This window comes from Ctenocephalides felis, unplaced genomic scaffold (genome assembly GCF_003426905.1).
Source record: "Ctenocephalides felis isolate EL2017-DRISC unplaced genomic scaffold, ASM342690v1 CF-g0.4_SCAFFOLD_03573, whole genome shotgun sequence".
In the NCBI taxonomy this organism is placed as follows: Eukaryota; Metazoa; Arthropoda; class Insecta; order Siphonaptera; family Pulicidae; genus Ctenocephalides; species Ctenocephalides felis.
The window spans coordinates 15,376,427-15,390,185 of NW_020539727.1; the positions used below are offsets into that span (position 1 = coordinate 15,376,427).

Below are 13,759 nucleotides of genomic sequence, written 5' to 3' on the forward strand. Positions count from 1 at the left end.
TCTATCATTATAATGTCTTTATGAATCTTAGAACTATTTATACATAAAATTATTAAATTTAAATGCGACTTTTATCCTAATATGGAATTAAATATCTTTTTTACAATTTTTTTTCTAAATTATGTGATGGAAGACTAAGGTGATTTCTATATACAAAATAAATCGATAAATCATTCTCTCAACTAGGGAATGCAATAACGAAACAGATAATGAAACAGATAATGAAATTTTTCATCTCTAGACTTTTAATTTTAATTTTTCATTTATAAGTATCTTCCAATTTTGATTATATATTTTTTTTTTTATCGGTATTGCATTCCCTACTATCAACTCATACATCAACAATCCATTCATGAAATCTTATCCAACTAATGACTTAGTATAAATTAATATTTGGTACAAGACAATAAATAAATTAAATTATTTATCTAAATAATAACTTTTCCTAATTCTAAAATTGTGTATAAAATATAAGATCTCTTAAATAATAATTAAAGTCACGTTTTGTCTTTGTTGTCTGGTTAGTACACGTTTTGATCTGGTTGTACCGTAGATACTCCTGGATAGAAAAAAAAGAAATAAAATTTTTGAATATTTTTTTTTGAGCAAAAAAGCGCAAAGCAAATTGTATGTGCAGATTTTGAAACGATAATGAAAGCAATAATATAAAGGAATAATGTAAAGCAAAAATATAAAGCGATAATATCTATAATGATACTAATGATATTTGAAGTTTACTTCTTTAGGCGCGACTAGAGAGTAAATCTGTGAAAATGCAACGGAAGAGTGCCAATGATTCGTCATTCGCTCTCGACGATATCATCTCTATATGGGTCGATTGTGATTGGTCGTCGCGTCGCGTGAGATTGTATAGTGAAAAAAATAAAACAAATGTAAAAACTGTGCCCTGTAAAAAACGAATGAAATATGTTGTATTATTCGTGGTTACTACATAATTTTAGAAATTATTTTTATAGGCACGACACAAACTACAGCTGCTCAAAGAATGAGACTGTATCGCCAGCGAAATAGTAAAAAAAAAAACAGTCAATGAATGTATGTTAGTTTTAATTACATGACAAGTGAAACAACTGCTCTCGTTCAGCTTACAATTTCATTTTACTGATCCTGAACGTATTTGTTCTAAGTTTACCCCCAATCCAAACCTTTCCTTTTTAAAAAACTAAAGTAAATTTATTTAAATGACTAAATCTTCTTATATATAAAAATGGAGCTTGAAATGGCTGAACGGATTTGACCAGTTTTAGTCTTGAGATATTTGTGCTAATCCAGAGGTTGTGAGAAAAAAGAGAAATTGCTTCAAAACTGCGTAGAAACTTTACATTTTCAATTCAATTTTTTTTTGTGTAAACCTAATTTACAATGAAGTAGTGAAGGCGGCTCATACGTCAAATATCAAATGGTTTGAACAGATTATGTTCAATCAAATTTAATAGAACGTTTTAGATGAATATAATTTAACTGTAGCAAGTAGTTTATTTATACACACAATTATTAAATCTATCGCTAGTGAATAATATAAACTAAACCGTTTTGCCTTAAGGCGAGTTGCATGATCTTCTCCGTTATAAGCAATTAATCAACTTAATCAATAAACAATTAACATATAAGTACACCAAGTTGTTGTAGAGTATTATATGTTAGAAATTATAATAATCATTATTCATATTTCGTACAAATTTACAAATTGTAAGCATAAGTATATTGTCATATAAGTTAGTTATAGTGAAAAAAATCGAACACGCGTTGGATATATATATATATATATATTTATATACGTGCATGTCCTAAGAGGTGTACATTTATCACGTGATCAATTTTTAGGATTTTTGGAAAAAAGCATAACCATAAAAGCATTCTTATTTACTAAATGAATAAATGAATAAGCATAAGCGCATGCATAATAAATTATATATAAATAAATAAGCATAAGTGCATGCATAATAAATTATATATAAATAAATATTAACCAGTTAACTGTGACGTGCTCATTAAACTGTCAAGGTAAAATATTGTTGTAAGGTAAAATTTCACTTACAACTATTTAAACAAAAAGTTCGATAAGTACTTGATTTTTTTCTTTTTCCAAAAATTGCAATTTAAATAGCCAAAAATTAGACTTTTATAACCATGACGAATATACTCGTCAATATACAAAATTATGCCATTTCCTCATGACGAGTCTTTCATCAATCACAGTTAACTGATTAAATCAGTGGTTTCCAACCTTTTCGTACCGCAAGACCCGGATTATGAAAAAAATAATGCTTCGCCGCCCCTTAATTTTTTTTTAAGGATCTAATTTAATAAATAGTCAACTGATATAATTAGACAATATAAAATATTATATAAACATTAGGGTGGTCCTTTATATGGATATTTTCGAATTTCTTTGTTCTCAGAGGCTCACAATGCATTCGTTTGTAAGGGGCTCTAGTTCTTAAGAAATTTAGTAATTTCAATTTGATAGAAATATTGACTTTTTACAATTTTGTAATAGGTTACATTAATTTTTCAAGCAATTCATTGCTAAAAGTTTACTGCTTTTATAGTAAACTTCAATGATTTTATTATACGAGAATCACATCAAATCTTAAACCATTCATCATTTTTAAATAACTTAATTCGAAATTTAGATTTATATTGACATCTCATTAAAAACTAGGAATTTGTAAAAAAATTGACATGGTTTTCTTTTTGTCATATAATAAGCAGAAAAAATAACACAAAATCGACAAGCATTTATTCATAAACCTTTGATGAAATGTATGTAAGTAAAAAATTCGCTTATTTTAGATGATAATTTAATCAAGTAAGTAACAGATATGTAAGACATTTTATATTTATTTATATACAAACTTTTATTGCTTATTTATATAAATTAAATATAAGTATGTATAAGTAAATAAAAAAAAATATAAATTTTCGCAAAATACAAGGATAATGAGATTTAAATAGCGTAAAAATTAAAATTTATCATCTCAAATGATATAATGATATATAATTTATGATTTAGTATTTTATTGACAATTTAGAGATGCTCATAATCTTCATAATAATAAGAAACTTTATTCAAAATTGTTATATGATGTATTTATTTTTACTTAAATGCCATCTTGTACAGTAGCAAATAAGTTTTACTTCAATCGCGTTTGAACCTTACGCGCACTCTTGTTTTTCATCAATTTCGAAGCATTTGAGCCCCTGGGAGCAAGGCAATTCAAACGCATCCATATTAAGAACGACCTTAAAAAACGCATGCATAAAAATGTTTATTCATTCGGTTTTTCACACCATTTCAAAGTTTTTGGTTGGAAGCAGCTTTGCAACGGAGGGGTCGCGACCCACAGGTTGGAAACCACAGGATTAAATGATCAATTACAAATGAATAAATAAATAAATTGTTTATAATCTCTACCTGTTGGCGGATCCGCAATGGAGACTATTGAGAGGAACGTTCGACTGTGGTTGTAGCTGCAGGCGAGTCGCTCCTTCGATTTCTCTAAAACCAAGCGCAAACACTGTAGCAACCATATTTAACTACAATACTAATATGAAATAAACTATAACCAATTTTAACCAATCAAAATTATACAGCAGAACCTGTTTAAAGACTATCACGCTGGATGGAATTTCTTATGTAAATTTACCACTTTATACCAGTCTCTGCAATTTGAAACCACGAGAAAACTGGTTTTTATTTAAATAGCAATTTTCACAAAAAATCGGATCCAAGTTTTTCTAAAACAATAATTTGCTGAAATTCTTTAACTCAAACAAAAAATTAACTTATGATTTCGGATAATTGAAAACAATAATTGACTGAAATTATTTACTGTTCTAAATAATTTTTAGTATGTCTTACTTCTATTTAATCAGACCCTTTGCTCATATATAAGGAAAACTGCAAATGCTTTCTGATCATGTTCTATTATAAAAAGCTCGTATCAGAAATTTTACAATAAATAAGTAATACCTGATTTGATTATTCTATTCTATTATTTTGAAACAATAATATTTGGATTACTATTTCATTGATTTTCATCACTCTTCCCACTATGAAGTGCCATGTGTTTCCCAAATCGTCCGATTGAGTAAATTCCTCATTGCATATTTCACATTTATAAGGATCATCTCTGTTATGAAGCAGCATGTGTTTGTTCAGATTACTCGAATGTGTAAATGTCTTATTACAAATACTGCATTCATAAGGGCGCTCACCACTATGAATGACCATGTGAATTTGCAGACTATTTAATTGTATGAATGACTTATCACATATAGTGCATTTATGCAGTCGCTCACCACTATGAATAAACATATGAGTCTTCAGATTACTTAATTGTATAAATGTCTTATCACATAAACTGCATTCAAAGGGGCGCTCACCACTGTGAATGAGCATGTGATTTTTTACACTACTTGATTGTGTGAATGTTTTATTGCATATTTTGCATCGATATGGACGCAAACCATTGTGGATACGCATGTGCTTTTTCAGATCACTTGATTGCGTGAATGTCTCATTGCATACACTACATTCATGGGGATGTACTCCACTGTGTATCAGCATATGACTTTTCAGATGACTTAATGGTTTGAATGTCTTATGGCATATCTTACATTCATAGGAGCGTGCCCCTTTGTGTAGCAGCATGTGGTTTTTCAGATTACTGGATTGTCTGAATGTCTTATTACAAATAGTGCATTCGTGGGGACGCTCATCACTGTGAATTAGCATGTGACTTTTCAGATTACTTAATTGTACGAATGCTTTATTGCATATAGTGCATTCATGGGGGCGCTTACCACTGTGAATGAGCATGTGATTTTTCAGACTAACTGATTGTGTGAATGACTTATCGCATACATTGCATTCATAGGGACGCTTACTATTATGAGTGAGAATGTGATTTTTCAGACTACTTGCATGTGTGAATGTCTTCTTGCATATGCTGCATTCATGGGGGCGTATACCTTTGTGTATCAGCATGTGTACTTTCATATTACTTGAACTTCTGAATGCTTTATTGCATATATGCATTTGGGGGACGCTCACCAGTGTGAATGAGCTTGTGATTTTTCAAAGTAAGCAATAGTTTGAAAGACTTATGACAGGTTTCGCATTTGAAGGGGCGTTCTTTACTATAACCAGGCATATGATCAACCATATAATGCTCTTTTAAATGATGTGATTGTGTGTCACATTCATAAGACTCCTGTTTGACTTCTTCTATTGTCACTTCAGAATTCATAAACCCTTCTAAACACGTTTTATCATCTTTAGAACACGATTCAAATTTGACAGGAGGATCAAGAACATCAAAATTCTCCCCATTTTCGCATTTAATGTCTTCTACTGGATAATATTCTGGTGGCTCAATTTTAATTTCCTGATCCATAGACGTAATTGTTTTTTCTGACATTTTTTAATATTATCACTGCTTATACTCACTAAATATTCAAAAACTATTCGTATTTTAAATAATAATCTACTTTAATAAACAATCTTTTAAAATATGACAAATGATATCAAGTAAAATTATATTGATTATTTGACAGTTCGAGCATAGAGTGTTGAAAAGAAAAGACGCGCCACTTTTAAATATCAAAGATTCGTTTTGACAAATGTCTCATCTTTCTATAAACATACTCTATGCTTCAAACGTCAAAGATTAAATTTAGTTGAAATGAATCATTTTGTAAAAGCTTGTTGATTAAAGTAGATTATTAATTAAAATACGAATAGTTTTTAAATATTTAGTAAGTGCAAGCAGTGAAAATATTCCAAAATGTCAGACGAAACATTTATGTCAGAGAATGATCAGGCAATTATCAAAATTGAACCACCAGAATATTCACCGGAAGACATTAAATGCGAAAATGAGGATGAATTTGACGCTTTTGATGCTATTGTTAAATCTGAATCATTTTCTGAGGATGATGATACGTGTTTAGAAAGATTCATGAATTCCGTGGTGACAATTGAAGATGAAGTCAAGCAGGAGTCTTTTGATTGTAATATTTGTAATCAATCATTTGCAGAATCACATCATCTAACAAAGCATATGATCGATCACATGCCTAACCATAGAGAAGTACGTCCTTTTAAATGTGAAAACTGTGAAAAGACTTTCAAACAATCAAAAGTGTTGAAAGCACACTTGCTCATTCACAGTGATAAGCGCTCTCATGAGTGCAGTATATGCAAAAAGACATTCATACAATTGAGGACTCTGAAAAGACACATGCTCATTCACAGTGATAAGTGTCCCAATAAGTGCATTATATGCAAAAAGACGTTCACATATTCAAGTATTCTGAAAACTCACATGCTCGTTCACAGTGGTGAGCGTCCCTATGAATGCAGTATATGCAAGAAGACATTCACACATTCAACTAATCTGAAATCTCACATGCTCATTCACAGTGGTAAGCGCTCTCATGAGTGCAGTATATGCAAGAAGACATTCACACTAATGGGGGCTCTGACAAGACACATGCTCATTCACAGTGGTACACGTCCACATAAATGCAATGAATGCAATAAGGCGTTCATTACTATAACTAGTTTGAAATCTCACATGCTCATTCACAGTGGTGAGCGTCCATATGAATGCAGTATATGCAAGAAGACATTCACACATTCAAGTACTCTGAAATCTCACATGCTCGTTCACAGTGGTGAGCGCCCCTATGAATGCCATATATGCAATAAGAGATTTACACAATTAAGTAGTTTGAAAATGCACGTGCTGATTCACAAAGGATTGCAGCCCCATGAGTGCAGTGTGTGCAAGAAGTCGTTTACACAAGCATCACATTTGAAAAGTCACATGCCTGTTCACAGTGGTGAGCGTCCTTATGAATGCAGTATATGCAAGAAGACATTCACACATTCAAGTACTCTGAAATCTCACATGCTCATTCACAGCGGTGAGCGCCCCCATAAGTGCAATGAATGCAATAAGACTTTCCTACGATTAAGCAATCTGAAAAGTCACATGGTCATTCATAGCGGTGAACGTCCACATAAGTGCAATGTATGCAAGAAGACATTCACAGAATTAAGTAGTCTAAAAAAACATATGCTGATCCATAACAGAGAGCATCCTTATGAATATGAAATATGCAATAAGGAATTTAATCAATCAGGCAATTTAAATAAACACATGGCACTTCATAGTCGGAAGAGTGATGAAAATCAATGAAATCTAAACATATCTGTTGAATTTTAATATTTGGAAACGTGTTATAAATATTCTTGATTGTAATGGAATGTATAAATAGTATAAAATATACAGTAAAAATTAAATATGTATTTCTTGATAAACAAAGCATTTGTTATTTATTAGTTTATAATTTTTTTCATATTTTAATTTTTATTAGTTAAGTAGATTAAACCACTGGTTTTAGATTCGATATCCACCTCCAACGGCTTGATATCAAGCAATATTGATATACTTAGTGCAAATTTTTCACAAAGATTTCCATTATGGCACTCAGATGTTTCATTTGACTTCATACTTATATTCATGATTCTTATAACTTTTGTGAATAGATTTCTGGCATAGTAATTATATACACACACACACACACATATATATATATATATATATATATATATATATATATATGATTTAGTAGTTATTTTTGATGTTGAGATATATGAGTAAGTTCTTGTAGGGCGATGCATCGAAGAATAAAAAGCAAAGATTTATAAATTAATTTTTAATTCCAAACGTTTCGACATTATTTGACAGTTCGAGCATAGAGTGTTGAAAAGAAAAGACGTGCTACTTGTTAAATATCAAAGATTTGATTTGATAAATGTCTCATCTTTCTATAAACATACTCTATGCTTCAAACGTCAAAGATTAAATTTTAGTTGAAATGAATCATTTTGTAAAAGCTTGTTGATTAAAGTAGATTATTAATTAAAATACGAATAGTTTTTAAATATTTAGTGAATGCAAGCAGTGAAAATATTCCAAAATGTCAGAAGAAACATTTAAGTCTATGAATGATCAGGCAATTATTAAAATTGAACCACCAGAATATTCAACAGAGGACATTAAACTCGAAATTGAAGATGAATTAGATGCCCTTGATGTTACTGTTAAATCAGAATCGTATTCTGAGGATGATGAAACGAGTTTAGGAAATTTAATGAAATCCGAGGTGTCAATTGAAGAAGTCAAACAGGAGTCTTTTGATTGTGACATTTGTAATCAATCATTTGCAGAATCGCATCAATTGAAAGAGCATATGGACGATCACAAACCTAGTCATAGTGAAGAACACTCTTACAAATGTGAAATCTGTCAAACGACTTTCAAACAATCAGTTTTTTTGAAAAATCACACATGCACATTCACAATGATAAGCCTCACACGTCACATGTATGCCAGGAATGTAATAAGACATTCAGACATTTAAGTAATCTAAAAGTCACATGCTGAATACAAAGGGGTACGCCCCCATGAATGCAATGTATGCAAAAAGACATTCAGAAGTTCAAGTAATATGAAAGTACACATGCTTACACAAAGGGATACGTCCCCATGAATGCAGCATATGCAAGAAGACATTCACACATTCAAGTAGTCTCAAAAATCACATGCTCACTCACAGTGGTGAGCGCCCTCATGAATGCAAAGAATGCAATAAGACATTCACAGAATTAGGTACTCTGACCAGTCACATGCTCATTCACAGTAATGAGCGTCCCCACGAATGCAGTATTTGTAACAAGACATTCAGACATTTAAGCAATATGAAAAAGCACATGCTGATACACAGTGGATTACGCTTGCATGAATGCAATATTTGTAATAAGACATTCACACAATTAAGTAATCTAAAAACTCACATGCTGATACATAATGGGGCGACGAGCACCTATGAATGCACAATTTGTAATAAGACGTTCACAAAACTAGGTAGTCTCCAAAGACACAAGTTGATTCATGAAGAAGTACGGTCCCATGAATGCAACATATGCAATAAGACATTCACACAATCCGGTCATCTGAAAAGTCACATGCTCATTCACAGTGATGAGCGCCCCTTTGAGTGCAGTTTATGCAATAAGACATTCATACAATCAAGTAATCTGAAAAGTCACATGAAAGTTCACAGTGGTGAGCGCTCCCACGAATGCAGTATCTGTAACAAGACATTCGGACATTTAAGCAATATGAAAAAACACATGCTGATACATACTGGACTACGCACCCATGAATGCAATGTTTGTAATAGGACATTTACACGACCAAATAATTTAAAAAAACACATGCTAATACATAATGGCACAAGCACCCATGAATGCACAATTTGTAATAAGACATACACTAAACTACGTAGTCTCCAAAGACACATGGTGATTCACAAAGAAGTACGGCCTCAATATGAATGCAATATATGCAATAAGACATTCACACAATGCGGTCATTTGAAAAATCACATGCTTCTTCACAGTGATGAACGCCCCTTTGAGTGCAGTTTATGCGATAAAACATTCATACAATTAAGTAATCTGAAAAGTCACATGCTCATTCACAGTGATGAGCGTCCCCACGAATGCAGTATTTGTAACAAGACATTCAAACATTCAAGCAATATGAAAAGTCACATGTTGATGCACAGTGGAGTACGCCCGTATGAATGTAATAAATGTAATAAGACATTCACACGATCAAGTCATCTAAAAGATCACATGCTGATTCATAATAGAGAGCATCCCTATAAATGTGATATATGCAATGAGGAATTTACTCAATCGGACGATTTGGGGAAACACATGGACCTTCATAGTGGGAGGAGTGATGAAAATCAATGAAATATTAATCCAAATATGATTGTTTTATATTGTTATTTTTAATGATACGCGAATGGTATCACAAATCAAATTAGGTATTATATAATGTTTGTAATGTAACAAATAATTTTGTATTAAAAACTTTCTATAACAGAAAACATTTGTAGCTTTCCTTATCTTTGAGGAAAGGGTTCAATTGCATAGAAACAATATATATTCATTTTTTTTATAATACTTATTAAAAACTGTTGGAAATTATTTAACTGTAATACTTAGTCAATGTATATTTTGTGCAATGCTATATATTCAATGTACATAACTGTGTTATGTATTCAATAGGGTAGTCTTTAATATTGTCTTTTAGAAAGTGCGCAATTCAATCAAAGTTTTGTATGGAAATAGCACAGGAAAATTTTCAAAAATTTCAAAAATGTTTTTCAGGTATAACTTAGTGAACAAATTTTTAACGCTTTGCCAAATTGATGCCAAATAAATCAAATATTTTCAACTACAAAACTTGTAGTGATATTAAGTACATAGACCACTGCCTATACTATTTCCTTACGAATCGTCTTAAGCGGGTTCTACTACATTTCTCGTCATTATTAATTAGTTTTAAATAAGATTCAATAATTACCTTGAGCGCTGCTGTTTCCTCCGGCTGTAAAGTTCAATATTCGCGGCCTTTCGCAAAGTAATACTGTTTTGTAGGCCTGGCGATATTGTTTGTTCATTATCACATAAATAATTGGGTTTATACAGGCTGATAGGTATAGTAAAATGTAGCCCATTATGTGGAGCCCTGAAAAAATAAAAATTATTAATAGATGCATTAGTACAATATTGAACAAATATTTAAATATGCTATGAACTAAGGTGAATCATTTTCAGATGTTTGATGGATATTTTTAACTTCCCGTAGGGTAGTTAGTAATGCGCCAAAAATCGAAAATGAAAATTTTTGCATTTTCGACGTTTTGAAGGTTTCTGAACATTTTGACATACCTCAGAAAAATGGATGTGTTTGTGTATGTGTTTTGTATGTCCGCATTTTTTTCGTCCACGTTTTCGGGCGCATGGTTCAACCGATTTGAATGGTTTAAAAAACATTCGATTCCTACTGATAGGAAGATGTGCTTATTAGTTTTTGGCAAAGGCAGCTAGCCGTTACGAAGATACAGAGCAAAGAGTGCAGAAAAATACAAATCGAGTTTTGAGAGAACGGAATATCGGATTTGAATGATCTAAAAACATTCAATTTGTAATGATTGGGAGAAGAGGAGATTAATTTTTGGCAAAGACAGTCCCGCCATTTAGAAGATATAGAGCTAAATGTGCAAAAAACGGCAGTTTTGAGTGAAGTAATAAGCGTCCGATTTGAATGATCTAAAAACTTTCTGCTTGTGACACAACAATATGCTTTTGAGGGTAAAAATTATTACATCTTTTTTATTTTCCATAAATATTTTTGTAATTTTGATTAAAATTATTCAAAAAATTACCCAGCTAGCACAGTCTAGCGCCGCCCTGGTAGAAATGTGTACCCAAGTGCGTTCAGACTGTTTAGCGCTTTTCCAATTTTGTGTAAAACTATTGAAAGATATGAGAAAATAGCCAAGCTAAGCACAGTATAAGTGAAAATGTCGCACAGAATTATTTGCAAATGCGTTTAGACTGTGACTATACGGTAGCACTTTTTCAATTTTGTGTAAATTAGGCAACTATTTTTTGAAATTGAATTCGAAATGAAATGACAATTGTTAATGTTCTGGATATAAATTGATTTATGATATACATTTGATTTGCTCAGATATAACAATGAGATAGCAAAAATAATGAAAGTTACAGTATTTGTAATAATATAATTGAAAACATTTAAAAATTCTCGAATATTTCCTTACGGTACGGGAAGTTCGAGCAGTGTGCCTTAAGGCACGATGCCATACACCACTAGTATCCTATGTATGTTTTAGTCGTTTTGGAGGCATCAACTTGAGAGTTTTCTATTTTGAAATACTGTATTATTTATTACTTAAATTATCATTTTCCCTTTACCTGGATATTTGACTTCTGGATCTGCAACTTTGGCAATAGTTATAGGCAGATAGCAAACCACAAAAGACAAAAATATCGCCAAAACCATTTTCGTGATTCGCCACTCGTTGCGTTTCATACGGGCTCCACTGCTTTCTGGGGTCCTTTAATTAAAATTAATTATAATTAAGGATATATAATTTTGTCATTTGAAAAATACTACCTTTGGAACATAGTTCTTTAGAAATCAGAGACATGGATTTAAAGGAAGATTGAGAAAAAGGAGGATGGTTTTTAAGAAGATAAAATATATGGTTAATAAGACGTCAACATCAAGAGTGCTTCAAAGAATAGAAAAAAATATGTTCAAATTAGGCATGGTCATGAAAATAAAACCATGAGACCAATTTTGTGACCCTTCTTTAAAGAAAAAATAGAAGATCTGAAAGGACTAGTAGAAAGAAAATTGCAGATGCATGGCAATTTCCAATGGATAAACACATTTTTTTATCAGAATTGGACTAGACGTTTTGAACGAGTTTAATATTAAACGCATGTAGAGAAGATTGATGTGATTATATACATCAGTAAAATCGATTCTACTTGATCTTCTCTACATGTTTGTATTGAACTCCTCCTAAACAATTAGTTCAATTCTGATAAAAAAAAGTGTTCATCCAGTGAAATTATTGAAACGTTTTCTAATACATATTTTCAATTTTCTTCTTACTAGTCCTTTTAGACCTTCTATTTTTCCTTTGAAGAATGATGGTCACAATCTTGATCTAAGTAAGTTATGATTAGAAAAATCTCTCTAATCCGGCATTAATAACTCTTTCCACTCGTGAATTGCAAGATGAATATGTATTTTGTCGCCGAAGCGGCGGAATCCGAGTGGAAAGGGTTAAAAACCAGAGAGGAATATTCAGAATTATAGTAAAAAGTCAAAGGATATTGTTTATTATTTCCAAAACTATCTAGTTTGCTAAGGGTGTCGGATTATTGGAGGTGTCGGTGTATCGAATTTATAATTTCATATTATTTATTAATTTATAAGTTTTTCATTACCTGGCTATTTGTGGTCCACTTTTTGCAGGAGTAGCCGAATTGCCGTTGTTTTGGGGCTTATTATTAGCTTTGGCAGCATGTTGGCGCATTCTCACTTCCGAACTGGCAAAAAAATTATTTATTAATCAAATAATTTATTATTAAGCAACTGAATAAATATATACTATTGTATAGATATTTTGTACAATCTCTCATACCAGGCGCTTTTGTCTGTTTGAGATGTATAAATTTAAATTAAAATTCAAATAAAAAAATTTTTAATAAAGTGAGAATAAATGTTGTCATACATTTTTTTATAATTCATTTTTGCTAATCAAGACTTAACGTTTGCTCCAAACGCCTGAACTAATTTCAAAAATTTAAAAGCCAATCAATGTATTTTGATGTAGATTATCTTTTCTCAGTTTCGTGTAGCGATCGGCCGAGCGTTCCGTTTTGTAATTTGGAAAAAAACTGTTAAACTTTTCTTCCACATTTAAGCTCATTCTACCAAATCGATTTTAAAAAATCAAAAATTGTTTGAAAGATATTAGTTGGGAATGATACTGATTAGTTTTAGGTGAAAATCTACCGAGCCATTTTCTTGTAATTAACTGTTGAAAAAAAATTTAAGCCAAATTTTATGGACAATTCTTATAGAACTTACCGTAATATTACGGCCTTACACAAGTAGTCAAAATTGATCCTAAACTACTGAACCAATTTTAAATTTATTCTAATAAAATGTCCTAACTCTTGACCTGTATACGAGTATATGTGCTGAGTTTCAAACAAGGAATCGAATAGTAAGAAAAAAATCCAAAAGTTTTTCAAAAA

General features: G+C 31.4%; 1 protein-coding gene across 1 annotated transcript; it reads right to left on the reverse strand.

The window, feature by feature from the left end:
• Positions 1 to 512: 512 nt before the first annotated feature.
• On the reverse strand, positions 513 to 13,032 carry LOC113389611 (G-protein coupled receptor moody-like). Its single transcript, XM_026626630.1, has 5 exons — positions 12,944 to 13,032; positions 11,897 to 12,039; positions 10,479 to 10,643; positions 3,440 to 3,523; positions 513 to 559 (listed from the first exon to the last, which is right to left on the reverse strand). The coding sequence occupies exons 1-5, from the start codon at positions 13,030 to 13,032 to the stop codon at positions 522 to 524; spliced, it is 519 nt and encodes a 172-aa protein (XP_026482415.1). The 3' UTR covers positions 513 to 521.
• Positions 13,033 to 13,759: the final 727 nt, after the last annotated feature.